The 27,454-nt window shown below is 47.5% G+C and overlaps 1 protein-coding gene across 5 annotated transcripts in view; it reads left to right on the forward strand.

Annotated features, from left to right (window-relative positions):
* Positions 1 to 27,454, forward strand: part of LOC118772452 (phosphatidylinositol 4-phosphate 5-kinase type-1 gamma-like) — a 42,029-nt gene that overhangs the window by 9,033 nt on the left and 5,542 nt on the right. For 3 of the 5 annotated variants that reach the window (XM_036520799.1, XM_036520800.1, XM_036520796.1), the window contains exons 2-16: positions 14,578 to 14,609; positions 14,931 to 15,023; positions 15,133 to 15,263; positions 15,544 to 15,661; positions 18,041 to 18,193; positions 20,186 to 20,485; positions 20,826 to 21,031; positions 21,172 to 21,255; positions 21,448 to 21,496; positions 22,694 to 22,778; positions 23,454 to 23,615; positions 23,844 to 23,985; positions 24,106 to 24,138; positions 24,404 to 24,523; positions 25,480 to 25,627. In XM_036520799.1, coding sequence (XP_036376692.1) covers positions 14,578 to 14,609; positions 14,931 to 15,023; positions 15,133 to 15,263; positions 15,544 to 15,661; positions 18,041 to 18,193; positions 20,186 to 20,485; positions 20,826 to 21,031; positions 21,172 to 21,255; positions 21,448 to 21,496; positions 22,694 to 22,778; positions 23,454 to 23,615; positions 23,844 to 23,985; positions 24,106 to 24,138; positions 24,404 to 24,523; positions 25,480 to 25,627 — 1,856 coding nt within the window. Of the gene's footprint in view, positions 1 to 12,361; positions 12,481 to 14,577; positions 14,610 to 14,930; positions 15,024 to 15,132; positions 15,264 to 15,543; positions 15,662 to 18,040; positions 18,194 to 20,185; positions 20,486 to 20,825; positions 21,032 to 21,171; positions 21,256 to 21,447; positions 21,497 to 22,693; positions 22,779 to 23,453; positions 23,616 to 23,843; positions 23,986 to 24,105; positions 24,139 to 24,403; positions 24,524 to 25,479; positions 25,628 to 27,454 lie in introns of those variants that run through there. The other 2 variants (XM_036520798.1, XM_036520797.1) reach the window with 2 other exon arrangements.

The raw sequence follows: 27,454 nt of genomic DNA on the forward strand, positions 1-27,454 counted from the left end.
GTGACTTTGCCAAAGGCTGACAAAACACAAGAAGGAACAAAGTCATTCACAAGCTCAAGAAAGGCCTGAGCTCATTTGTCATTTACTTTCTCCAAAGCTGTAGTTAGTCCAAGATGGTAAAACCGACAACTTTATAATATCTGCAGCGGTGTCAGTCAGATCAGAACTGCAGCTTATCTTGGACATGAATTTAATGACACTATTTGAGGGAATATCTGAAATGTAGGGGATCCCATACCCTCTGTAGAATAGGATTACTTTGACCACCTGAAGGAAGTGAGCAATTTAGGTGCCTGGCAATGTCAAGATAGGTACAGATTCAGTGCCTGCAGCTGCGTAGAGAAATGCATTCAGACTGCAATACCTATTAATCTTGAATAGCCTGGTTCAGGGAGAGAATCCATTCATTTTAAATACTGTAGCAGCTTGTCACAGTACACCATACTCAAGGTGAGAAAGGTGAACTAACCCTTGTTCAGTTTTAAAGCTTGTCACAGTTTGGAATGTAACAAAAGGAATATTTTGAAACTGGACAGTTTATATTAAGAAGCAGTGAACTCTGTAGATGTAAGTCTATAGCTGTATGAGAAATGAGCAAACGGCTTGAAAGTCCAAAAATAACCACATGAATTTAAATTGGGTCTTGCGATTTTCTCATCGATTTGTTCCACCCCGTAATTCTTTCTGTTTACTGTGTCTGCTTGGCTTTTGTCTGACTGAGACCAGTATGGATTCTAATTAGAGCTGGCTTTTTCCATTTTCACGAACAGCATGAGAGACGTCATTTGCAACAGTTCACTGAAACGTGCTGGCTTCTGTCAGATGAATATGGGGGGAGAAGAATGAGTGTCGGGGTCATTATTGCATTTTGAGACTGGTGGATGAAATGTGTTACGGTCCAGTCTGCTTGTCTAGATCAGAGCACATTGGCCAGCAGCTGACCACATCCCAGCCCGCTTGCCTATGGGCTTCCTACTGTAGTTCCTGTCCCCTTACCCTCCCCCTGCCCAAAGTACATTGAACATTATGTAAGCCCTACACAAACCTTCATGATGAGAACTTCTTTTGTTTAAATTTCAAACTCTTATTCCATATTTATTCGGTTTGCTTTAATAGTAATATCAGATTTGTTTGTAGAGATTGATTAATCAGTCATATAATCTATATGATATACGATATATTAAAATTAAGATGTTTTTAAACATCTCAACACTGGATTTTGTTGTGGTATTTTCTGAATGGAAAAACTGCCAACATGGTCCAGCAAGCAGTGATTGAAGAATAAATTTCTATCTATTTTAACTAAAGAACATTGTTTTTGGTCTAGTCAAGGGAGATGATGTTTTACTATGAAGTCCTGGATCAGACTGGATTGGAATGAAAGTGTTTCTTTATGAATGGAAGTGGACTGATTATCTTCAGTGTAGGTATAGCCAGATTGCTTTTTAATTCCATTTGTGCTCATGCCCATTTCACCACAGTAATGCACACACATGAGGAAAAGTATGCATGATTTTTAAACGCCACTTGTGAAAATAGATCAGATCTAGTACTGTAAGAAGGTACTACACATCATGTGTTTGTTCTTTGTTGGTAATATAATTAAGACTTAAAGAGTTAACAAATCAGACCTTTTGTAAATAAGAACACACACACACACAATTGTATTTCTGCTTTCTGCTCACCCCTTTCACTTTGTCCCAGCATGGTCTGGTCACCTTTTTACCTAAGCAAGGCTACTTGACCAGGAGCGGTGAGGGTGAGGTTAAGTGTTCTTAAGTGTGCAGACTGCACCCAGAAATGGGGTGTGCAGTGCTGTGCATCACAGAAGTTTCACACAGTTTGCAGCCCCAGGCAGAGGTTTGGTGTTGACTGGGGGCTGGAACAAAATCAAGACACTGACCTATTTTGCTAAAAAAAAAAAAAAAAACCATGGATAGTAAGAGTGCAAATACAGCAGCCTTTGTGGTTGGGGGGTTGAAACAGTGGCCCTCTACTAAGACGAAAACTGATGCTTTTGTTTAAACCCTTGATAAGGTAGCCGTAATTGAAATATGAAGGTGGATTTCCTGGGATCCACATGGTGGTGGGGGACGTAAGGGTATGTGCAATGTGGACTCCACATTTCATGGTTCATCCCGTCTTTCTGCATTCACAGAAGCTCGGACCCATCCTCAGTAACATCCCATTGTGTGTGATCTGTGTCCCTGCAGGACTGAAATTCCGATGGCGTGTGCGTATTGAAAGATTCTTTCCTCCATCTGTCGCTCCTTCAGCTATTTCTCCCTGAGCTCAGAGCGAACAGGCCACAGCACAAAGCCTTCTTTGAAGCATATTAATGCTAATCTCAGACCAGCTAAGGCTCCCGGCCCTCGTAGTTATAGTCAGGTGGGAAGAGCCGAGGGCCCCGCTCTGTCAGAACCAATAGTAATTTGTGGAAAAGAAAGGCAGCATATTTATTGTGTGCTTGGGAGGAGGGGCTCAGTAAAGCTCCATCGTGGCTTCAGGACAGATATGAGCCGTCGCAGCGTGAGACGGGGTGCTGCATTCGGCCTGTTGTGCCCCTCCTGCCCCAGCTGTTTTCCCACTTTAAAAAGAGAGCCATGGTTATGTCACTCCCGGGCACACCACGCGGGCACGGCGGCCTCCCGCTGTCCCATCCCGAGGACCATGGAAACGGGGACGAGTAGCGCAGCCAAGTCTCCGAGCGCTCCTCCCGGGCCCGACCCCTCCGTGCAGCAGAACAGTGCGGTACAGTTCTGCCTGTCCCCGCCGCCTTCCGGAGTTCCCTGGCAGGTCCCGGGCTGCGCTCTGCTGCCCCTCCACACCCAATGGAACTTCCTCTCGCCACTCATTTCATTTTATACCTGCTGGGTTTAAGGGTTTCAGACTGTTCCCGCTGTGGACGGTGTACACAAAGACAATGCAGTCACACATGAAAGACTTCCACTACCGACAACAGCACCGCCCCTATCCCCACCGCCCGTCTGAGTGCCTGGACAGGGCCGTGCATCTTAAGCTTCCCTGCCCCCCCCCCCCAGCGGGTCCACTTTCCTCAGCTTCGGTTCCGCACACTGTTTACAGTCTGCGAGCTGAGAGGAGGAGTGTCAGTTACGGAGAGCCTGGCGCATGAAAACAAACAGGAATTGCATAACAGCGCCTTTCCTCCCCCTCCCCCTCCCTCACCCTGGAGGGTAAATCTGTTTTTAGCTCCCGCCTGAGGAGTGGGGTGCAGCAAGATCCCAAACTGCTTCGAGGATCGTGGCTGGAGCAGGGAGGTCCCAGAGGGAGTGCGTGCCCCGGCACACTCTCTCTCATACACACGCACATATACACGCGCGCTCACACGCGCAGCCGCATGCACGCGCCCACGCACAGGATAACGGACACATACACTGACACACGCTCAGACATAGACGCACACGCCTCGTGGAACGTCAGTACATCCAGCGAAGGTTGTCACGGGCCTGTTACTGAGAATGTGTGCACAATCAAACGAGCACCCGGACACGCCTTGTGATAGCTGTACCACTGTGCACACAAGACTGAACACTGCATGCACAACTGGTTTGTCCTTTTTTAAGTCTGATCAGAACTGTCTGTGCGTGCATGTGTGTGTGTGTGTGTGTGTGTGTGAGAGAGAGAGAGATTTATGCACTGAATACATATGTCTGAATACGTATGTACATACATTAATATATACTGAATGTAGCACTACTGTTTTGTGGGTGCACTCATGCACTGGCTGATTTGACACCGATGCACACACACTGTCTGATCTGCATTACCTCACCCATGAAGACCTCCCCACCTGACCCAACTGAGATTTATCCTTTGTGGAGTCAGTGTGCTGCACAGCCACTATCCTACATTACAGTAAAAACCCAAAGTTGGGAACTGGTCATGGGGAACCTAACCGAGGCTCTCCAGGAAGCCTGGTGGTCTTTCACGTCAGCCAAAGCAAGCATTTACAAAGCAAATCGATGTGCGTTAATGTCCACATCCACTGAAGCACACGCATCAGACAATGTACTCTCACCCAGCTGTACCGAGCTTCCGGGGAAAAGGGAACGCTGTCTACCTTATACCCACCATTCTCTTTCAGTAGACTTCACTTGACAGACCAGGCAACAGACCAACGTGGTAATTGGCTGCGGATTGCCGTTCTGAAGGCTGAGTACAATAACCGTCTTGAATATGTTCTAATGGATCCCCGTGACTGAGTTTATGGAATTGCTTTCAGTTATAGGAGTCCTCCGCCGTCCTGAAATATTGGCTTAAAATGGCACACAGGCCACATTTACTTATTTGGTAAAACACTCACACGGCCAGCTAAGGGATTAATGCGACCTGGAGTCTGCCTGGGCTAGATGTGGCGTTCCTCTCATTAATACTGTTTTGACTAGGCCCATGTTTCACCGTGCTGAGAATGCTTTGGCTCAGCGTAGCCATTCAGGCGTGGATGGGAGGAAGATAAGGTAGGTGCGGGAATGAATGTATTTCAGAAACACACAAACGGAGAAAAGCAGAGCAGCCAAGCGAGACCCGATGTCCTTTTCTGTGCAGTCATTACGTTAAGTACCTTTTTGCTCCAGAGGATATTTGGATCAAAGCCAGGCCAGTCCAGAAGGTGTGCTGTGAGGATCCCTCTGCTCCCGCTTCCTTCCCGATGCCGAGGCAGCAGAGCCAGCATTCCCATATTAGCTCTTTAGTCTACAGTTTTTATACCAGTGTCAAAAGAGAACTGTGAAGCTTCTAGCTGTGTTCAGATTTTTTGTTTTATGTTTTTTTTTTCTCTTAAATTAAGAGCCTTGTTTGGCAAGTCGTAGCGTTATTTTGCCTGAAATGGGTCAGTGTTGTCAGCGACAAGTTGATTTCAGGATTTTTACTGTGAAAGTGTGAGACAGCCTTTTGGATGTTTTGGGTTTGTTGGCTGCCTTCAGTTCAGTGCAGGTGAAAGTAAAGTGTTTGGGTGTCTGGCCTCTCTGCTTCCCCGCTGCCATTTAAAGGCTAAACCATCCAGCAACTTTATGAACTTTGTGTTTTCCGGCCGGAGCAGCCTGTTCCTGTGAGCTCCTTGGGGTTTTGAGGTTCTGTGCAGACGTTTTAAAAGGGGGCGACTCCCTGGTGTGGAGGAGAGTGGCATCGCCGCCGCCTCACACGTACTTTGTCTCCCACCGTGGGACTGATCTTCCTGCAGGCAGGCAGACCGAAGGCTGCTCACTGTGACTGTGTGTCTCGTTAGCGTGGCCACTCCTGTCTGGCCCGGTCGAGGCACATGCGGTACCTTCCGTGTGTCTGTCGGAGCAGGACGCCCGCATTCTGACCCTAATCCACATCGCAGGAAGCTCTGTCTGAGCGCCGCGTCTGCCCAGAGACAGAGACAGCGCGTGCTGGATTATACATGCGGGTCGGAATGCTCTGTGCTCTAATATTACCTATTTTGTCTGTCTGTCTCCAAAGCGCTAAGATCTTCAGGCATGGAGCATTGCGCAGGACACTGTCAGCTTAACCCCATTAAATCCCCATTTAAAAAGTGCTCGTTAGGAAATGGTGATTTCTAATTCAGGTCATCTGAGGATATCTCGCCGTAACGGGTAGTGGAGGAATCAGTTCAGTATGTCCCTCTGTCTCTCAGTCTTCAGGATGTGACAGTTTTTTTTTACTTACATGCGACTGTATAATAGATCAGCCCACACACCTCATTTCAGCGTTCCAGTCCGCTGGCCTGACGGACCCTCTTCAGCAAAAGCACCGCTGATGACAGAAATAGAACTGTCATGGTCGTCCCTGGTGCTGAAATCTTCTCCCTCGCTTGTGGAGGAGGTTTTTACTCATTCACAAAGAGAGAGAAGACCCTGCACAAAGCACTTTGCTGACTCAGTTCCTCCACTTTGAAAAACTGAAGTTATAGCGCTGCCACTGTGATAGGAATCAGCCGAGCAAAACCGTGACCGAGACTTCGCTTCCAGCACACTGAATCGCTGCAATCTCTGACACCAAGAGCATGTGAGGTCATCATTAAACCATCTTTCTCACATGGTGGTTTATGGATGAATTCTCCCAAATTCCCCTTAAACGGCAAGGCCCCAGCCTCTTTGATCCATTAAAGCCCCGACCATTTTGTTGCTGGAAATGTGTCTGCTGATCTCCCTCATGGGATTGGAAACATTGCCAAGATCAACAACTGTGAGACCCAGCTCCTTGGTAGCGTACACTTCAGAAGCATTTAACTGTGTACCATGGGAGAGTTCAGGACTTAATAGTCGTATTACAAACTAAAACATTGAATGTCTCAGGAAGAGTGATCTAGGTGATGCAGAAACATGGAGCGCCCTGATTGTGCTGTTTTGTTTGGTTAAGGTGGCTCATGAAAGTGAAAAGCCATGGAAAAGCCCCAGGAAATGGTTATAAAGGATGTAAATGGATTATACTCTCCATATATAGGCAGATATATCAGAGAGTGTTTGCCCAAGCAGCATTTAGAAGTCTGCACAACAATAGAGGATTTCAGAAGTGTTCACATACGCAGGTATTTGTGGCACTGTGTCTGTGCTGATGACAGATGTACGAGTGTGGTTTTTGCAGGTTTGAACATATCAGTTCTGTAAACCCTCATTTGCGCACTTTGTCAAGAACAGTCTGGCGTTCAGACATCTCTGCCTTACGATTTCGTGAAAGTGAGAACTGCGGTGATGGAGAAAGGTGCTCTGTGTTTTTTCCTGTCGACGTCTGCTTTGCCATATTGTCTGCTGGAAGTTGAGAGTACAGAAACAGACTTCGTTAAGTTTAGCTTGCTGTGGCTTTTGGTTTGTGGTAGTTTTTTGTTTAATAGATGCGCTCATGTTTCAGCCTGTGGATTAAAACAGATTTGCCTCGATCAGATGAATTTCTGTAGCGGCGTTAATAAAAGATCAGCGCTCATCATTTTCAAATGAAAGGTGAAGTGAGAGATGCAAACATTGGCATACCTATAGCTTTTATCATTGAAATGGTATTATTCTTTCTTAATTGCAAACATTTAACATTCTAAACATAACACATTTCTGAAGCACACTGCTAGAAATTTGTCTGACCGTTCATCTTCTTTATTTCACTTGGATGGCTCGAAGCATGTTGGCCAGAGATCATTGAGATATGTCTCCCAAAGCAGAACATCAGTTTTATTGGTAGTGATGGCAGTGGTAACAGTAATCAAAAGAAAATGTCTTTCTGCCTTTCACACGCAGGTTGTCGAAAAGGATCAAGATTTTCTGTTGCCTTAAACCCAGAGTTTACAGATCTGGTTAGGATGGCACAGCAGTCGGAGTGATGGCGTTGTCGGCGGCCGTCAGTGCTTCACTGGAGAGCCGTTGCTCCTTGTGCCTCAGCCCCGTGCAGTAGCTGGTGGCTTTTGGTGTTTTTCTCCATACTTTTTGCCCTTCATAGGGGCTGGCTCAGGGTTCCCTGCTGGTCCTAGGCCCTGCATGGGCAGCTAGCACAGCTAATCGGCAGCTTGCTTTGGCCAGCGGCGGTTTCCTGTGCAGGAAGAGAGATGTCATTTGCACAGGGCGAGGGTGACAGATTAGAGTCCGAGTCAGTCCAGCTGAGTGTCTTTCCCGCTTCTCACTGCCGGGCTCTCCAGGAATAAAGCACAACTGCATAGACTCGGCTGGAAACGACAGGGCCCCCATAGGGACTGCCACGATATTTGGGGCTTAAAAAATTATATTTGAATTGCATTTTTCAAATTACAAATGGATAATTGACTGTCTGGCAGCCTCAGTGCAGACAGTCTGATTCTGATCTTGCGTGTGTGGGTGAGGTGTTGTTTGGCTTCATCACGTTTCTTGAGGTCGGCAAGACTCCAGTGACTTCAGAACAAGAGAAACACTGCGGGTGGAACTTCTTTTGAGACGAATATGTTTACTTCTGTTTTAAAACGAAGCAGCATCTTCATATTGATCCATGTCACTATCATTGTGAAGTCATTTTCTATATCCACTGATTTATGTATGTCAGAGTATATTGACGACTTGGCCTCAGTTGGCCACTCTGATTGAAATGACTGATGTCTAAAATGAAGGCAGTGAAACCTCTACAGTCTCCTGCCATTAAAAATGAATGCTGCTCGTCTATTCCTTGTACGCTGAACCCTGTGGAGGGTATAATTTAAGATACTGTAGGCCTCTGATTTTCATGTGCTGTTGTAGTGCAGATATTGGTTATCTGAGTGAAGGTGTTGACGAGAGCTATGCGATTCTGTGCGGAATGGCTGTCTGCATTTCCCTGCAGCATGATAGGCCTTGTAAAGGGATGAGAGAGTCAGTGAAGAATTTTATATTTCCATCTGTACTGCATTTCACTGGTATGAATGGAAATAGCCTGACAGAAAAATCCTCTCACAATGGATTACTGGTGGCGTGGGTTTCCAGGAAATACTTCTGCCTGCCAATGAATTCTCAAGATTTTAATTTGTTGCTTGGTTGCATACATTAGTGTCACATGTACGTTTTCTTTGTGCCCAGCCTGGGATGATCTGAGGTGTTCCGTCAGCAGACACTGTCAGATGAAGGAAAGCAATAAGGCAGCTGTGGGGAACGCGTTAACAAACCTGTAGCGTTACAGTTTTAGTTTGGTTTTAGAAATCGCTGCCATGGTATGCCTGTGGGATTCTGGAATGTGTGCTGTTTGCGTGTGCATAACCCTTTCTGCAATTCTGCAATTGTGAGAAAGCGACAGTAAGTTGATTGGTCCTTAGTGTACTTAGTGGTCTTGGTTGGGCAGGAATGCGGGACACCCGACAGCTGGTCACTATGGTGAAGACAGGAATCAATTACAAATAGAGAAACTTTCCATGGCGGCTTGGAGAGTAGCCAAGTGCAGGGTGAGGGGAGGAGTACTGTGAGAGGTGGTCATGGAAAAACACTGTAAAAGAACAGTAAAGTGAAGCCCACTGTTGCAGTGGCGTAGCTCTCATTAATCTAACGCACTTTCCCTAGACAGGTACCACTGTGACGCTGAGACGCTTCTGAAATGGGGGCTTCACTGTGTCATTCAAACAATGCCTTAAACACTTTCATTAAAAGCAATGCTTTGTATGTGATGCTTTGTCTGTATTGCATTGCTTTTGTCCACCTTAATATGTTGTTTTTGTATTTTGTGAGATTACTGTAAGCCTTGATACATGTATGTGTGTCCAGTTATTTCATAGAGCCCCAAGATCAGGCCATATCCTTTCAGATATGTCCCTAATACATATGTGTGAAAATACACTCGCAAATGAACTTTAAGAGTGGAGGATGACAAATGAGAGGGAAAATGAGTAACAGCGTTTTGAAAATTAGTACAGTAAAACAAACCACCCGCTGTGGGGTTTGTTGTGTCCAGCGAAGGACACAGTCACAGGCCCACAGATGGAAAGTAGGCAAGCTGTGGTGGCAACACTGCATGAACCAGAAATCAAGCGCTGAGGCATTTAGCAAGCCTACAGGGTCATCTGTTAGTTCACAAACACAAATTTAAAAAATGTTAAAATATACAGAAGCTGTTTACAAAATGTGATTATGAAACTGTGCACTGCAGAAGGGCACTGAAGGAAAGAGGGAATGAAAGACTTATTAAACTCGGGGCAAATCAATGTAGACATGTAGGAGTCTGTATTAATCTTATTAATATTTTTAATGCAAACCCATTCAGAAGTAAGCTTTTCCTCAAAAAATGTCCTCAAAACTCAGTAAATTCGCTGCCGTCTCCTCACGTCAAAATGGAAATGAAACGGCATACCAGCCATGCAGTAAGCTGTTACACTTGTGTCAGGAAGCTTTAAGCTGAATATTCTGTGATCAGTTACTAATATTGGCACAAGAGCATTATGAAAACTGGGCTGGAGCTGCAGCCCGTTTCGAGCCTTGCGGTACTGGTCCTGTTGACTTTCATTCTCAGTGGGGAATAAAAGACGTCACTACGTTTGGAAACCTCAGCAGATCTTTCGGGAATCCATAAACAAAACAGAAAATGCCACAGTCTGCCTACCTGACTGTATATTTTGGCCCTCTGCTCTGGCAAAAAAATTGCTGCTGGGAAAACTTGCTTTTGTACTGACTTGAAAAGTCAGAGTTTCACTTAGATTAAAAATAATTTATTCTCAAGGCTCAGAAAAGTTGATATTTTGAACTCGGTCTTCTCCTATTCATTACACGGTGATAAATGAGATTTGCCTTGTTGACATTTGAAAGTTAAGATAATCTAGTTTCTAAGTAAACAAGTATACATTTTTACTTGTAAAAACATGAACCATGTTATGCAAGTCCTGTAAAAGAAATCTGTGATCTCTATGGATACAGTCTAGATGAGGAAAACCTTTAATGTGATTCTGCACTGGTTCCGGAGTCTGATCGCCACTGGTTTTGAGTAGCTTGCTTTTGAAAAAGTCTGTGATTGGGTTAGTTCTTTTTATTGTTACCAAATAAGAAAAGGAAATGGAGTGATGATGGAATAATTAGCGAGCTAACGAGTATCATCAACTAACTTGTCCAAAGGGACAGAGCCGGTGAGTAATTTCTCTCCAGGGGATCGTAGCAAATGTGTAACATTAAGGATGGGCACAACTTGGGGAGATGTTAATAGATAGCTAGCTACACAGTGCATGTGCAAACAAATTGTGATGTGCACTCAAACTGTATTTTCATTTTCTGGTCGAAATTGCATGTTATTGAAGTTTTTTTTCCCTCCTCCAGTAAATTCTGCCAAAATTGTAATTTCTGTACTGTAGCTGAGTGACTCCAAGACCAGGTTTCATTATTGTATATTATGGTCACAAAAATAAGTGGATGCAGTATACAAAGTCCAGTTATAGGATATTGGAGCATAAACCAAATAATCCATTCTGTGTTGACGTAGATCAATAATCGAGTTTTAATACAGTATGTACCCAAACAAGTTAGTCTGCAGTGTGCAGCTTTGTGCTTGGTATTTCAGGTCCTGATCTTTGTTGCTCCAGTACATGTCCAGTGGGATTGGACTCAAAAAAAGAGAGTGCTCGTGATGTCACCCCCTGTGTCCACCTGGCATCCCTCGGTGCTGTGCCCCATGTGATGCTGTGCCGTATCATACAGTGTTCATGGAAAAGCTGTGTGGTGGGTTCGGCATGAGAGTGTGAGTGGGGGTTGGGCCGGGCTTGAGCGGAGGTGCGCAGCTGTGAGAGTGGCGATGACTGTTCGCAGGTCTCTGTGCCAGCCTCTCGCTATATTTAATGGATTTAGGTGAACCGGTTATAGAAGCTGCTATTTGTGACTAAGGTTGTAGTCATTAATTACTCACGAGGTTGAAGGAGGGATAAAGCATCTCTCACAATCTCCGTCATATTCCTCGAGTCTGTAAACAAGCTGCCAGTGCAAAGTCTGGCTTTGGATTTGGGCTGGCTGGAAAAAAAACCTGATTACCGTTCACACAGATGGAGGACCTAGCCGTTCAGTCTAGCCACAATAAGCACTGCCCTGAGCTTTTTTGTGACAAATTCACGCTATTGTTCATTTTTTATATAACGTTGTGTGCTCAGCAATCTCTGAAATGAAGGGAAAAATTGGGGTCACAATGAACGGCATGACTTTAAATTCCTTTCTCCTATCCTTTCCTGTCCTATAAGGATAAAGTACGCTGTGGCTAGATGGAATTCGTGCCCTTACTCAAATCTAGACTTCCCATCAGAAGCACTCCCGTGTAAGGAACATGTTGATAATCCCCCAAGAAATCAACAAATGGAGCATTCTGGTGCATTTGGTACGGGTGGCCAGCCAACGAGGCACTGCATTCCCCTCTCAAAATACCACCATGACACTGAGGCCTGAAGTTATTTCTTATTTTTGTGACGGAAGACGATGGGCTGTTGGCTTTGACAGAGCAGGGGGGTCACTCCCTGTTATATTTTCTGACACAGTTGCTGTTGCTTTTGTTTTTGCTTTTTTTCCCCTCTGAAAGGCTGCAGTCTTTGTTTGTTCCCATGCAGTGAGTGGCCTATTTAGAGTGTGCAGAACAGCATGTGTCTGCTGAATCCAACTGCACGTGCGGCTCATAAAAAGCCAGTTGACCTCAAAGGGGGAGTCATGGAAACCAGGGAGGGAGATGGGGGGAGCGAGAGAGAGTGCCTGCGATCGCATTTGGGACGATTCTGCCTCGTTTTAGTGGATCAGATTGAGCGGATCAGAACAAGCTGTCAAGCAGTTGTTCACGAAAACTGATGCAGCACCTCGCAGTCTCCGGGAACTAAAACGCATTGCCTAGAAAGTACACTGTCTATACTGAATAGAACTCTTCCACCAAGAAGATATAATATAATACAGAAAAAGCTATTATAGGATCCTGAAGTTGGAGAGGAGGTGAAGGTAGAAGGAGGCTGGCTGTGGGCATCTGCACACAGATGAGCTGTGGGTCTGAGTGGAGCCGAAGCACACTCGCATCGAAGGTGGAGCATCGTGTCGGGAGGCCCCTATTTTCACATGGGTAGGTGTGAGACTGTGAGTCGTCATGTGTCGTGGAGTGAGATGAACAGCTCCGGGGCGTCTTCTCCCTGTCTTATCCGGTTTGTGAGAGCTGTTCTGGGGGGATGGCCCCCAGTGCAGGTTCTCCTGGGTGTTCGCTCATTTCTTGTGGCAGTGGGGGATCATTGGGTTGAGGTGATTCCTGCTGAAGGAATTGTATGGTTTCCTCTAGTGACTTTTTAAAGCAGGCCAATGGTCCAAATTTCCCAGAAGAGTTTAAAGGGGGAGAAAGCCTTTCCTTTCAGTTTTTCTCTTGTTTTGAAATGCTGTTGGGTTTTGCATTGCCTGATGGACTCTGTGGGCTTGGGGACAGTAATGGAAAGCAACAAGGACTGCGGATGGTTGTGCCGTATTTGTGAGTGGACTGCCCTCGAAAAGTACTGCAACGTCAGTGAAAAGAATCAACTCTCCTGAGCTCCCTTTCCCACCTTCAGCTTGAGTGTGCGCTGCACAGAGGACCTACACGAAAAAAGCCCACTTTATTGATTCAGGCTTTTTAAAAAGCATGGAAAATGGACCCCAGCTGCCTTCAGTCAGTGCGAAGCAATAAAAATGATAAGAAACAGAGAGCTGCGCTTAACATTTGTCCGCTCTGCTGTACGGTCACAGCAGCAACTTGACGGCGAATGCATTTTCAATAAAGCGCCTTGAAACCGGTAATATAATAACGTCCTCGGCCCCCGTGAATGGGTGCATGCATGCAGAAAGGAAACTGCGGTGGTTACAAACGGAGAAAATAACTCAACCGTCCCAAAGGGGGGGGGGGTGGCGGTGAGAGGGGGACGGCAGCAGGGCTTCCTTTCATAATGGGGGGAGGAGGAAATGGAGGGCGAGGGGGAATAAACGGGGACTGGCACGGGAGAAGCGCTCCCAGCAGGCCGCTGCATCGCCGCCGCGCGAGATGGTGCCGCGCGTGTTTTTATAGCCCAGTATTATCACCTTCACAGGGATTTCATCAGCGCGCTGAGGCTCGCTCATCCCTGTGCGGGTAGCCTGAGCGAGAGAGGGAGAGAGAGAGAGCCGGAGGGAGGGAGAGCAGATGGGCTTTTCTCCCACTCAGTCACATGGGCCTCCACGAGAGGCAAGGGTACATCACTGCGGCTGGCAGGGAAAATAACAGGGCCACTGGAAAAAAAAGGCTGTTTTTGCCATCGAGTGGAAAGCTGGAGACATAACCTTTTTATATTGGGTTGTGTTTTTTTTGTTTTGTTTGCTTGTTTGTCTGTGTGTTTTTTTTTTTTTTTTTTTTTTTTAGATAGAGGTGAAGATCTTGGAAACAATCCCATACTGCAAATGTGTGGATTCAAATGAAGACGGATGCAGATTTAGCCAGCTTGAATTTGGGTTGTTCGCTTATTTTTGAAACTGAAAGTGAAAAAAAATGTGTACTCGCTGTCAATAGGTTATTGATATCCTCCATATTAATTCTCGTAAGCTTATCTGGTATGCACAAAACTGTGCTTTCTCTTGTCGCAATCAACCCCCTGGAATTCAATGTTCATATTCATAACTACAGCTGAATAGGTTGGCTCGTTTAGAAATGGACTGAGCGGAAGACAACCACCACCCTTGGGTTGACCTCCATTCATTCCTTGATTAAGAGTGTAGAGACTGGCCTGCAATTATGCACTATTTTCGGCTCTGGACAGGGGCGCACTGATTGGTGCTTCCTCTTGTGTTACTACCTTGTGGTTCTGTTTGAAGGACAGTAAAAATTCAAACTCTAAATTAAATGGTTATTTTTGCGCAGCGCAAAGCTGACCCCTGCCTCACCGCACTCAAAGTGGATTGCTTTGTGCCGCTCACAGACGCACACAAATCATCAGCCCCACATTCAGTCCATCTCATTCTCATGGCAGTTTGATTTTTTTTAAGAGATTGATGGTTTACACAGCCACACTGTCCGCACAGTGCCTCTGTTGTTTTCGTCCAGGTAAAATGGCTGAAAACTGTACGTCTCTGTCTCTGTGTTTGAGGTTTTTTTTTTTTGTAACTCCCTGCTTCTGGCAGCTCACATGGCCGGGTTGCTCATACAGTGTTCTCTTTGTGTCTCTTTCAGAGGCTGCTGCTAAGAAGGCCTTCATCACAGAGGTAAGGGCTGCTCTCCCGTGACACGCTCTCGTAAATCCTCCGCCGCTGCCGCCTCTCTGCACCCCTGTCCCCCGAGTGTCCTGAGGCTTTTGCACATGGGCGCTGAATGTTCGGGAAGGAGCAAGTTCTGCGTCTGTTAAAAACCAGGCTAGCGCTGCCATGCTCGGATGGCTCCCTGCGGTCTAAGCTGCCTTCTGTTTCAAGCCTCCCTCTGAGCTGAAACGCTCATTTCTGAGTGTAATTCTTTTGTTATGGGGGGAGTGTTCCACCAGCGCGTAGCTCCCGGCCCTCATGTCATCTTTGCCTCTCGCCCCCTTTTAGATGCCCTCCTCCTCTGGACAGACAGGCTCCGGCCCTGGCAAGAAGATCGGACACAGGGGAGTGGACGCATCCGGGGAGACCACATACAAGAAGGTAGCCTGTCCTTCCGCATAAAGCTCAGCTAGACATGAGGATGGCTAAGTCACAGCGGTAACACCAGCAATAACACTACTCCTCCTTCCCCTCCCCGTTTGACTCTCAGACCACATCCTCAGCCCTTAAGGGAGCCATTCAGCTGGGCATTGGCTACACCGTGGGCAACCTGAGCTCCAAGCCGGAGAGAGATGTGCTGATGCAGGACTTCTACGTGGTGGAGAGCATCTTCTTCCCCAGGTGAGCCAGCAGAGCACAGTCACACAGCCCCAGGAAACAACACCTCTGTCAATAACAGGGGTGAAGCCCTATTGACTGCACAGATAAGTGTTTGTTAACACTGCGTTAAAGTGGATACACTTTCTTCCAAAAGGCATTTGAACACTTTCATGTCCTTTTCTGGTAGTGGATAGAAATGTGAAATGAATCATAACCCAGTGCCCAAAGCCTCTGAAAACAATGTTAAAGCTTTTTAGACAGTTTCATATAACAGCCATTCAAATGTCTCTCTCCCACCCAGTGAAGGCAGTAATCTGACCCCAGCCCACCACTTCCCTGACTTCCGCTTCAAGACGTACGCTCCTGTAGCATTCCGCTACTTCCGTGAGCTCTTCGGCATCCGGCCTGACGACTACCTGGTAAGAGGCCACGCCCGTTCCTGTCCTCTACAGCAGTCCACACATGATTGGGGCTGGAAAGGGCTTCGGATATTGGGAGGTGTGCACGTACATGAAGCATGCACTGACCTGGACTCATGCTGAGGACTTGGGGACAGTGCACACCCTGCTATTTGTCTGACTGATGTTCCATGGGCACCGGGGCTTTATGTTGGCCTCTCACCTGCTGTCTCCCGGTCTCCATCCAGTCATTTCATCACACACAATCCACCATTATTAACCAGCACTGTCCACTCCAGGGCGCCGTAAGTGAGAGTGAGACATCCTGTATGATGCAGTTGGGCGCCCGGTGACAGCTGAGGGGGACCGTGAGTTAAGGGGGGCCTTGCATGTCTGTCACAGCCCATTAGCACAGAGGAGCAGGAGGGCATGTGAGTCATTGTGCATCACCAAGAGGTCAGCAGTCTGGACACTCCACACTGAAGTACACTGATGAGTCAGTGTTGTGTGTGTGTGAGTTTTGGTTTTGTTTAGCGGTTTTATATAACAGAATACGGACAGAGCTGCTGTGTGTGTGTGTGTGTGTGCGTGTGTGTGTTTTGTGTGTTTCTGTCTGTCTGGCTATATATCTGAGGGTAGGTGTGCTTGTGTATGTGCCTTTCTTTGCATGTGCGTGTGCGTGAGTTTGCGCGGTAGTACTGGTTCTGTTTGGCAGTTCGACATAGCATAATGGGAACAGAACTGCTGAGTGTGTGTGTCTGCCTCTCTGTCTTTGTGCGTGTGTATATGTGTGTGTCCTGTTTGGAGGTTTGACATTACAGAATGGGGACAGAGCTGCTGAGTGTGTAGCAGAACCCCAGATCAGGGCCCCTGTCACTTCACATCTCCTCTCCATGTCTGTGTGTTTGTGAACACGCCGCTCCTGCAAGCTCACAGATGCACTTATGTAATTTTCGTTTTTCCATTTGCTTGTCACACACTAACCAAAACCACTGTGCCATTATTTGCCAGCTAATTCACTGGTATTCTTTTTTTGTCTTGATGAAATGTGGTGGCTTCCTTTGGTTGCAGAATGTGGAAGAATTGTACCATGTTGCTTCCACTGGTACAAGACAGTTGGTGTTTTTACAGGATTTTGTCTCTGTAAGTGCTCAGGCTTAGAGTTTCTGAGCTACACTTGAACTGTGTGTTTTTTTTTAGCTCCGCTTGGTGGAGAGGGCTCATGAATAAACACGTTGGAGGGCTTTTTTTGCGATGCCAGCCTCTGTCTGAAGGCCGTTGGAGAGGGAGGCGGTGTGCTCCCACCTCTGAGTGTGGCCTGTGTTTCTCTGACACTGCCTGCGGTCGTGCTGGCTGGCTCGAGGTGTGGGTTATGCAGTGTCCCTCTTTCAGTGAGCCACCCCAGGGGCCCTGGGGCAAGCTCTCAGGCCGACTGCACTCCCGGTCCACTCCGGCCGCCTCTATCTCCTCTCATCTCACCAGGCCTGCCCCAGCCCGAGCCCCCCCTCTGCTGCCCAACGCGGGCCCCCCTGAAGCAGCACTTGGTAGAACCTCGACCGCAAGCTGTCTGAATCTGATCTCCGTGTGAATTAATATGCCTTGCTATTGACTGCTCTGCTCATAACTGACCGCTCCATTCGAGATATATATTTTTCTGTCCTTTTCTAATTCTTTTTCTTGTGTACAAACACTGTGGTCGACATCTTAGATGGCCACATGCAGCTGAATTTCTGTGCAGACAGGTTAGAGACAGAGGAGTTCTTTAGCAGGTGATGAGACCTAAACTGACAAGGAGGGCGTTCTGACTGTTACAGGCGTGTCATTTCCTGTATGGTTTCTCTTGCTGAATTGACACTCCACACAGTGCATGCTGAACTGCATATACAGTCAGTGCAAGCTACTGATCCGCATATTACAGAGACTGCCCTGCCCTTGCTCTAAGCGTGCTCTCCCAGCTCCAGATGGAGATTAGCGCTGTAATACTTTTCTTATTAAGCATGGAGCAGAAAACAGCAGCCATTCTCCTTGCGAGGGTTAAAAGCAGCATCGTGAATGTGCATGCACGTGCGTATGTGATTACACTGTTCATCTCCTCCCTCTGCCAACAGCCCGATTCAAGTGGCAAAACTGTGATTTCAGGCTACACAAAGGTCAAATTAACATTGTTTACCAGTAAAACACAAAAAATCTACTTATCAAGTTGTGACTGGTTTCTTATTTTGAATCATATCTGAACGCTAGATTCTCATTGACATAAAATGTCATGTGAAATACCCAAAAAAATGCCGTTGGGGTTATTTTAAAGCGCCCTTTGGGATTATTTTAAAATGCCCTTTCATTGGACACCCTTCAGTATACGGTGTTTCACTGTAAACCACTCTGTCTCTTGTCTCCTTCCAGTACTCCCTCTGCAATGAGCCCCTGATTGAGCTGTCAAATCCTGGGGCCAGCGGGTCCGTTTTCTACCTTACCAAGGACGACGAGTTCATCATCAAGACAGTCATGCACAAGGAGGCCGAGTTCCTGCAGAAGCTGCTACCTGGATACTACATGGTGCGTTCTGCCCCAATGCTCCTCTCTTTCTCTCTCCTTTTTCTTTGTTTCTTTCCCTCTACTTTGTATTGTTTTCCCTTTCTCAATGGGGTCTGTCCAGATGCCCAGGGAAATAATTACATCCAAGTAAACTTCACTGCTGAAATGTAAAATTGCATTTTCTTCCTAAATGTCACTCTATATTTAAAAAAAGCTGGCCTATAATAAAGGTTAGAGCTTTCTTTGTGCCCCAGTTCGACTGCGCATTTTATCCTCAGACCGCCTCAGACTGGTTTCAGCTCACCAAAGGTTAGGAAGGCATGGTCACGGTAGCGTGGAGCCATCATTCTTTGAGAAGTGGATTAGTTTTGCTGGTCACGCTCGAAACGGTTAGTTAAACAGCATTGCCATAATAGTTGGCTTTGCTATTTTGGTCCTGACCGTGTCCCCAGGCCCTGTGTACGCAAGTATATGCTGTACCTGCGTTGTGACTCTGGGGGAGAATCACATGGAAAGCCGTACCACTGAACGTGTGTAGAACAGAAGTTAGGGCTGGTGCCTGCCCATTTACTCTGACCCCGGTGCCGCTCTAGCTCTGAAAATACAGCGGGTGAGCAATTCTAATGGATGACAGCGGCAGATGGGATAGATTCAGCCACACGCTTTGCGAGCACTGGCCAGAGGCTGTTGGCCTCCCACAAAGCCCTGGCAGAGGGCCACGCATTGTCTGCATGGGTGCAGCATATGGGTGAGAGGAACCCATGGAACTTTTAATGACTTTCACAACTTCCTTAAATGCATCAGCAAGATCGGTGCGCTCCTCCTCGTTTCTCCTTTGTCGCTTCACTTTCGTGTCCACGTCCATGCGTACCTTTCTCCCCCTCTGTCTCCTCACATGTCTCTGTTGGGCTCTCGCTGCCGTGCTCTGCACTCGGACGGCGGGGTCGCCTGTTGTCCATGTTGCTCTGTAGACTCCCGAGCGACGCGGCCTGTATGAAGGGCGTCGGCCCCAGAGGTGACTCTCCCTGCCCCAGCCCCAGTCCTGGGCAGCCTGCGGTGGTGTTTCACAGCTATATCCCCCTGATGTATGGCATTAACATCTCGTCATACTAATGTACTGTTTGTGTGCCTGTGAGCATATTAACACTGATCTGGCATTGGACTAAGGGAGCTGTCTCAGTTTGAGTGGGTGGTTAGTTGCCTGGTGTGCAGGGTCATTAAACTGATTGGATTTGGCATGCAGGAGTCAATCAGTTTATATTCTCAGGTGATTGGTTAATTGGCGTTTGGGTGCAGTATTACTGTAAAGTCTTCATTCACAAAGGGCTGATACATTTGAGCATGAGTGGGCTGGACCTTAGGGAGGATAATAACTGAGACACAGAGCTACACATTTCAAAGTTCCAGACGTGACTACAAAGAGCATATGAATGCCAGCTTCTTGTAAGACATTTATATCTCAGTAAAGCTCAGTAAAGCTGCTTCCCTTTGTGAATCTGGTAAGTGTGACAGTTTGGCTTTGGTACGCTTTCTGAGTTGCATGCTGAACATTGAAGTTTTGGTGCGCAAAGTCCAACACTGCCTGTGCTCCTGCATTGTTCTTGAGGTTGCTATGGTACAACTCTAAGTCTTTCATTGACTCGACCAAAGCAAGAATAAATAACATGTTGATTGATACTGTCCTATAAATGATTGATTTTTAATGGTTTTCTTGTACCTTCTCTGCATAGCGAATTGATGTATTGTAAATTCTGCCGAGGCATTGTGGAATCTACAAGGCCTCTCAACAGTTGCGAGTTTTTCTTGAACAGTATAGAGGTAAAGGTTGAAAATGTGTTTCCGACACTCAGATGCAGCAAAGCACTTTCCATACTGGCTGAAATTACAGGATCGTTTGCTGATCCACCTGGAAAATATAAACCTTAATGTTAAGGTGGAATGGATGCACGAAAATAGGGCATCTAATTCAGTGGGTGTTTTTTGACTCTTTGGTGTCCCTGTCCCTCCCTCCAGAACCTGAACCAGAACCCCCGCACCCTGCTGCCCAAGTTTTTCGGGCTCTACTGCGTCCAGTCGGGGGGCAAGAACATCCGCGTGGTCGTGATGAACAATGTGCTGCCCCGCGTGGTCCGCATGCACCTCAAGTACGACCTCAAGGGCTCCACCTACAAGCGCCGCGCCTCCAAGAAGGAGCGGGAGAAGTCCAAGCCCACCTTCAAGGACTTGGACTTCATGCAGGACTTGCAGGACGGGTTGATGCTGGACACGGACACCTACAGCGCCCTGGTCAAGACCCTGCAGAGGGACTGCCTGGTGAGTGGGGCCGTCCGACTGTGGCTCCCAGACTGAGGGCCAATGTTGGTCAGGGTTCTGCGCGTGTAATGCAGGTCATATCTTTAAATTATTGCTTCCTTTCAGGAAGACAGCAGCCCTGAGTTTCTTCAGTAAAAACCCAGTTCTATAACTTGAAGAGTTAATTAGCTTGGTTTGTTACTTAAAAGGCACCACAGGGCTTTTGTTTTGTCAAGTCTCCAAAGCAGTGCTTCAAAGCTCAATAAACTATTAAATGGCCAACGCCGCTACCGTAAAGCCGTTCCTGCAGCGTTTTGACAGATCCAGACATCAAACTTCATTGCACAACTTTATGTTTCAGGTTCTGGAGAGCTTCAAGATCATGGACTACAGCCTGCTGCTAGGGGTACACAACCTGGACCAGGCGGAGCGGGAGCGGCAGACAGAGGGCTCCCAGGGCACCAGTGACGAGAAGCGGCCCGTGGCGCAGAAGGCCCTCTACTCCACCGCCATGGAGTCCATCCAGGGCGGGGCGGCCTGCGGGGAGTCCATCGACACTGATGACACGTGAGTCACCGTCCTCCCTGCATCCGTGTGTGCTCGTAGCTGAAATGTACAGTGCCCTTGATACGTTCGCCACTTGACACGTTCCCATCGCCACTAATTGCAAGTCCTTAGAGGTGAATGTCTGCTGTCTCTCTCCGCAGGATGGGTGGCATCCCAGCGGTCAATGGTAAAGGTGAACGTCTCTTGCTCTACATCGGAATCATTGACATCCTGCAATCGTACAGGTAAAGTGGCCATTCCCTCTTACGGCATTAGTGATTTATGAGGAGTAGAATCCATTGCACGGGTTGTGGTTTTTCAGATGATAAATGCAATTTGTGATAATAAACCTCACTGTGATATATGTGGTGTGTGTGTGTGTGTTGGTGTGAAGACAGATGCTTGAAAGAGACTAAAATTTCTTCTGTATGCTGTAGGCTCATAAAGAAACTGGAGCACACGTGGAAGGCTCTTGTTCATGATGGAGTGAGTAAACCCTTCATACTTCTTTAAGCCATTACTCTGGGTTGTAATCATGTCAAACAGCCAATGAAGAATAATTTAAATGTAGGCTTTACGTGGCTTTGTGTTATTTCGTGCTCTTCTCATCTCATATTATCCCTGTCACCTTAAGCACTGCTGTTTTCCTTCAGTATAACCTCATTCAGATATGCTCTGCATTGCCCCAGTTTTTCTCCTAATGGGTCGGAAGCACAGGCGTGCTGGCAAACAGCGGAGGTGTAGTTAAGAGGGGTGTAGACTGTGTGCCCAGTGTATCCTGTGGACTTTTGGTTATTTAAAATCAGGCAAAGGGCACCGCCTGTCTCACCCTCTGTCTGGCAGTACTTTATACCCTGACCTTCTGGGCAATCGCATTCTTTCCCCTCATGCATGTATTAATGAAGCAGCGAGGCTTGATTGTGCCTGCACAGAAGCCCGGGGAAGGAGTGCTTGCGCGTGAATGTTCCTCTGCCGAAAGTGTCCTGTTCCGTGAGCCAGTCCATGTGTGCAGGTTTCCGGAGACCCTCCGCGGACTTGCTCTCCTTTACAGCGGTAATAAACGCCAGCGCTGACCTGAAGTGCTTGTGCATTCCTTTGGCGGCAGCGGGAAGCCACTCTTCATTTAGAATTACAGCAGTCTGCTCAGCAGCTCCTTAGAGCAGACCCACAGTGCGCCCTGGCTGCTTTCAGCACTAACTCACACGCCATCTCCTGCGCGGCTGCTCGCCCGCAAGAGTGACAGCTGGTGGGGGGGGGGGGGGGGGGGTTGCAGGTGGAGCGGAGGGTGTTTAATTAAGTATTCATAGGCACATGTGTCTGCTGCATCGCGGCAGTGCTGCCCCCCACCGTGGTAGCCAGCGTGACACTGTAGCGTGTGACCGAGGTTCGCTAACTGCACGCCACCTCAGCTGTGTCTGTAGCATCAGGCGCCGTAACTGGAAGAGAAAGTGTGGCATTCCAGTTGCTCAACATTGAGTCTAGTACTTCACTTTTGAACCTAAACCACTGATCCGTTCGTCATGGATGAGGAAATGTGTGCAGCTTGTGTGCCCCTCTGAGATTAATAAAGTGGAGCACAGGTTGGTAATAGCACAGGCTGTGGCTCAGATGTGCCACCACAGAATGGATGGTGCTCCGAAACGGCTTTGCTGATGGGAGGTTTTTTTTAAATATGCTTTTCAGGACACGGTGTCGGTCCACCGGCCCTCTTTCTATGCAGACCGGTTCTTCAAGTTCATGAGCACCACCGTCTTCAGAAAGAACTCTTGTGAGTAGCGCGCTGAGTGCACCGAGTGCCCTCTCTACATTTGCATAATTGTGCTTGTTATGCAAGCTTCCTGATTGTAGTAATCTGTAAGAATGGAAGAGCTGAATACCTGAGGGGGAAACCTGTTTTTCAGTTTTGTATCAACAAACAGAATAACAGTGAAAACTGAACATTTGGCAGTGAGTGTGATTTATTAGGCACCCAAAGACTACTTGCCAAGTGTATACAGGGATGTCTTTTGAGTGAAGCGTGTACACATAGCTGCAGTGTAAATAAGGCATAGACTCAAATAGTTATTTGGTCAATTTTATGGTTGTCAGTGCTGCCGAAGAAATTGGTGGGACATATTGATTGATTCGTAGTTGAATGCTGCGGATTGAATGCGTTGAATGCGGATTCTGTAAGAACAGCACATTATTTGCTGTGTATCATTGTAATTATCTGTAATATCTATGAAACAGTTGTAGGATTTTCTATTTTTTTTTTATTCTGTTAAAATCGTTTTCAGTCAGGCTGTTCTAGCTAGCATAATCGCCTTTCCTTTTTATTACACTGGACGTATACGTTCCACGTTACTAACTATAGGGAAGGAATTAAAAGACATGTTGATGATGCATGAAGTAAACACACATTACTTACTCTGTGTCTGCTCGCTTCCCCTCTCTGTTCCTTCAGCCTTGAAGTCCTCACCCTCCAAGAAAGGACGAGTGGCGCTGACCGTGCCCAAATACACAGGTCCTGGGGCAGCATGGTCCGCCAGCCAGCTGCCCTCTGAGAGAGACGACAACATCTACGACCTGCGAGGCGCCCGCAGTTTCCCCACCCTGGAGGACGAGGGTAAGCACCTTCCACATATCCAAGTATGACACATTGCTTGCTAGCTGCTGTGCCATTTTTAATTTCTGAAGAAGCAGGGAGTGGTTCAAATGGAAATTACAATGGCAGTTGATTTTGGCAATTACCAGTGCTTGTGGTTTTCTAATTACCATTCAGCGGAGCATGTCCTAGAATGTGATTGGGGCTGAATGCTGCTGTAGTACAAGAGACCCCTTCTGTCTCTCTCAGGTCGGCCTGACCTCCTTCCCTGCACCCCTCCGTCTTTTGAGGAGGCGACCACGGCCTCCATCGCCACCACCCTGTCCTCCACCACCTCCCTCTCCATTCCCGAGCGCTCGCCATCTGATACCTCTGAGCACCCACGCTACAGGTAACGCCACCTCTTTACACGGCGTCTCGGAGAAGCACACACTTTATACAGCCCTCATCTGTGCCCTTGAGTGAGCTGAACGCTTCTGTGTTTTGTCTGGTTCCTCTGTTTACTCTGTAGGAGGCACACCCAGTCCCTAAGCCACGAGGGAAGGTATGTTTCGGCACTGACAGTTTTAAGATGTGTTCATTGTTTAGAACTTCTGAGCCTGGCAGAGTTGCCTTTCCACTTTTTCAAAGACCTCTTTATTCAGAGGTGTATGCATTTTCTGCTGTTGTTATAAGATTTTATGGTAAGATGCGGTAAAGAACGCATGAGAGTAGGAGAAACGGTGTCGTGTTGTGTGTTTGTGTGTGACTGCGCCCCTGTGCCTTCATTGTTCCATGTCTGCTGCCCCTTGTGTCTGGTGGACATCCAGGACCCAGGAGGAGGTCCATGTCCATGAGGAGGACCAGCAGACCATCACAGTGGAGGTGGAGGTGAAGAGACACGACAGTGAGCCCTCCATGGCCCCTGCTCAGCCCACCCCGGAGAGCAGGTACTCCTCCCAGCTTCCCCGCTGTCCCTCGCTGGAACCGAGAAACTGAGGGCAGCCCACTGACCATGGCCATGCGACGCCTGCATTGCACCTAGACAGAAAGCAAGACTCCTTTTGCCCTCCGTCAGGTCAAAATGGGCAGTAGACAAGAGAGCGCTGCTCAGTTCTTTAAGGTTTGCTTCTCTCTTCACAATGAAACAGGAGCCCATTCACTAATCCGAAGGGGTGTTGTTTAAAGTCTGTTGTATTGACAGATGAGCTGACTGTATCTAGAGCAGCGGACTAATTAGGTCAAGAGTCCATGGGCTGGGATGGGGCTGTGGAAAGTAAAATGTGTTGAGCAGAATTAGGCCACTGGGAGGTTATGAGTGAGGAGCAGGCAGACATATGGCCTGGGGGGGTATTGAGAAGTGCAGAGGGGCAAGGGCTAGAGGCAGGGGGTGGAGAGGGGGGAGTGTAGTATTAGCCATCTGGCTGCCCTGCCATACCAAAGGCATCTCGATTACTGGTTTCTTATTGTTGTGAGCTATTCTCTGCATGGCAACGAGACCGCAAGGTCTCCTTAATGGCTTATAGCCAATCAGGGTATTTTCAGAAACACAGTGATTGGTGTTCTCAGATTTTCAGGATTAAGTGAAACGCGTAAGATGATATAACAGTCTGGATAAGCCCAAGTGTGTCCTAAGAGTCAATTATATTCTCTGTACAGTAGTGTTCCAGGGTAGCCCAAATCCAGCCATTTTGTCATAGTGGGTGTTCTTTTTATCCCGATAATGACACTTGTGAAACAAACAGTCTTTTGGATAGAGCTGAGCCCCTTCAATAAGGGAGTTAATGAGATCCTGATATGAATGTGCTCAGGCCGGCTGGAGAGCCACTCAGGAGAGAGCAGGCTCTGTGGCCTGAGCTGGTGTGCGTGGTGGGCTCTGACCGTGCCTTTTTTTCTGTGTCCTCAGCAGAGTTCCTGAGGCGGCTGCCGCCCCCTCTCCACCCCCTAGCCCCAAGGTGGTGGTGGAGCCTGACGTAGCCAGCCAGCTGTCTGAGGGCGCCAGCCACACCTCTGTGGAGGAAGAGGAGGACGTGCCAATCACGGACATTTACTTTGTAAGCGCCTCACTCCCAACCTCTGAATCTGTCAGAGTACGTTGTGTTTGTAATGACCAGTCTGCATGTTTTGCTCTCTGTCACATACAGAGAGCAGAACTGTGTTGCTGATTGCAGCCAAGATTAAAAAAATCCAAATGCATGAAATATTGCCTTATTGTGATATGAACTCATTATACACACATGCACACACGCTGCGTACGTGCACACGCATACACCCAGTCAGTAAAAACCTGAAGCCGGTGGTGTCTCACTGGAGCTGATGAAGAGCTGTGATGTTCTGCAGAGGCACAGTCAGGAGGACCTGGTGGAGCTGTGAGGGTGAGATAGAGAGAGGGGGGGGCTTGTGTGGGGGCGTGGCAGTGTGTCAAGAGCAACAGTCTGCTGTCCTTCCTTCAGCTTCACATCTGCAGTCCCACGGCAGATCGTACAGGCGTTTGATCTCAGCTGCAGTTAGGGGAGCCAGATGAGCGGGGTGGCCAGGTCTGTGAGCAACAGGGCAGGCGGTGAGGAGTCAGGTGATGGGCGCGGTATGGCCTTCAGAGGAGGCCTGCAGATGGTGAAGCTGCAGAGAGGAGGCAGGCGGGAACTGTACTCCGTTGATCTCAAAGCATGCTCTACTTCCTCAGCTCTCTGCTCTGTGTGTGTTTTGGTATGTGAATGTGCAGTCTGTGCGCGCGTGTGTGTGTGTGCGTGTGTGTGTGTGTGTGTGTGTGTGTGTGTGGTGTGTGTGTGTGTGTGGTGTGTTTGATTTGCATGCAATGCCCCATCCCTTCTAAATATAGAAGCTGACACCTGTGTGAAACGACAGTCTTGTGGCTTGGCAGCCACCTTTCTTTGCTGAAGATTGCCGCCTGAAACGGAACACTGCGCTTTCAGGCTGTGCAATGTCTGAGGGCTGGTGTACATGAAGTGTCTCATACTCCTGTCCCCAGCACACATGTGCACACCTTAGAGCAGCCTTAAATGTCATTAATTCCCAGCGTGCATGCGATAGCAGGCATGTGAGGCTGGGGGCCGTGTCCTGCGTCACAGTCCACGGCCATCCGCTCCCTGTGCTCAGAAGCTGAGCCAAAGAGTGTGAGCTCACATGCAACAATGACTGTCACCCCTTCCCAGAATGCTCCATGCGCTGCACAAAGCCTCAAAAACATTTATGTGTTTCTGGCTTTGGCTGTTCATCTACTCACACAAGTGAGTAATGACAGGAAGCCCGCTGGAATCTGAAATGCTTATCAAAGCATGACTCTTCATAGAAATGGTATTTCTAGACTGTTGACTGCAGTAAGTAATCTGGTTTGTGATTTCCAGAGGGTCCTTCAGTAGGTGTTCTCACTGTAGCAGTGGTTGTAATAAGACTCTGGTTGAATATAATGTGTGTACTGCTCAGAAAGGCTGCGGAAGGCCTCGTGTGCATGCGTTTGCGTGTGAACATGTTTGCGTGTGCATGTTGGCACTCATTTCAGTGGCTGTGGCTATGCAGCTTGATTCATTCATTAATCCCCTCCTTTCGTTACCTTTCTCAGGTTCTGATTAATTGCCGCGCCTTTTCATATTGTGACTGAGGGGTTTGGGTGGCATCAAGCGTGTGCATCCATTTATCATTTGTATGATGTAGCATTCATCCATTTATCATTCATAGCATTTAGCATTAATCCGTTTCTCATTGGTAGCACTTAGCGTTCGTCCATTTATCATTCATAGCTCCGAGCATTTGTCTCTCAGCACTTTTGAACTTTTCCTTTTGTCTCCTGCTGTGTATTCCATCTTCACTGTGTTTGTCTTTGTTTTTTTTTTTGTCTCCACTATTTCTCCTCATCCATCACT

This window comes from Megalops cyprinoides, chromosome 2, assembly GCF_013368585.1.
Source record: "Megalops cyprinoides isolate fMegCyp1 chromosome 2, fMegCyp1.pri, whole genome shotgun sequence".
Lineage (NCBI taxonomy): Eukaryota > Metazoa > Chordata > Actinopteri > Elopiformes > Megalopidae > Megalops > Megalops cyprinoides.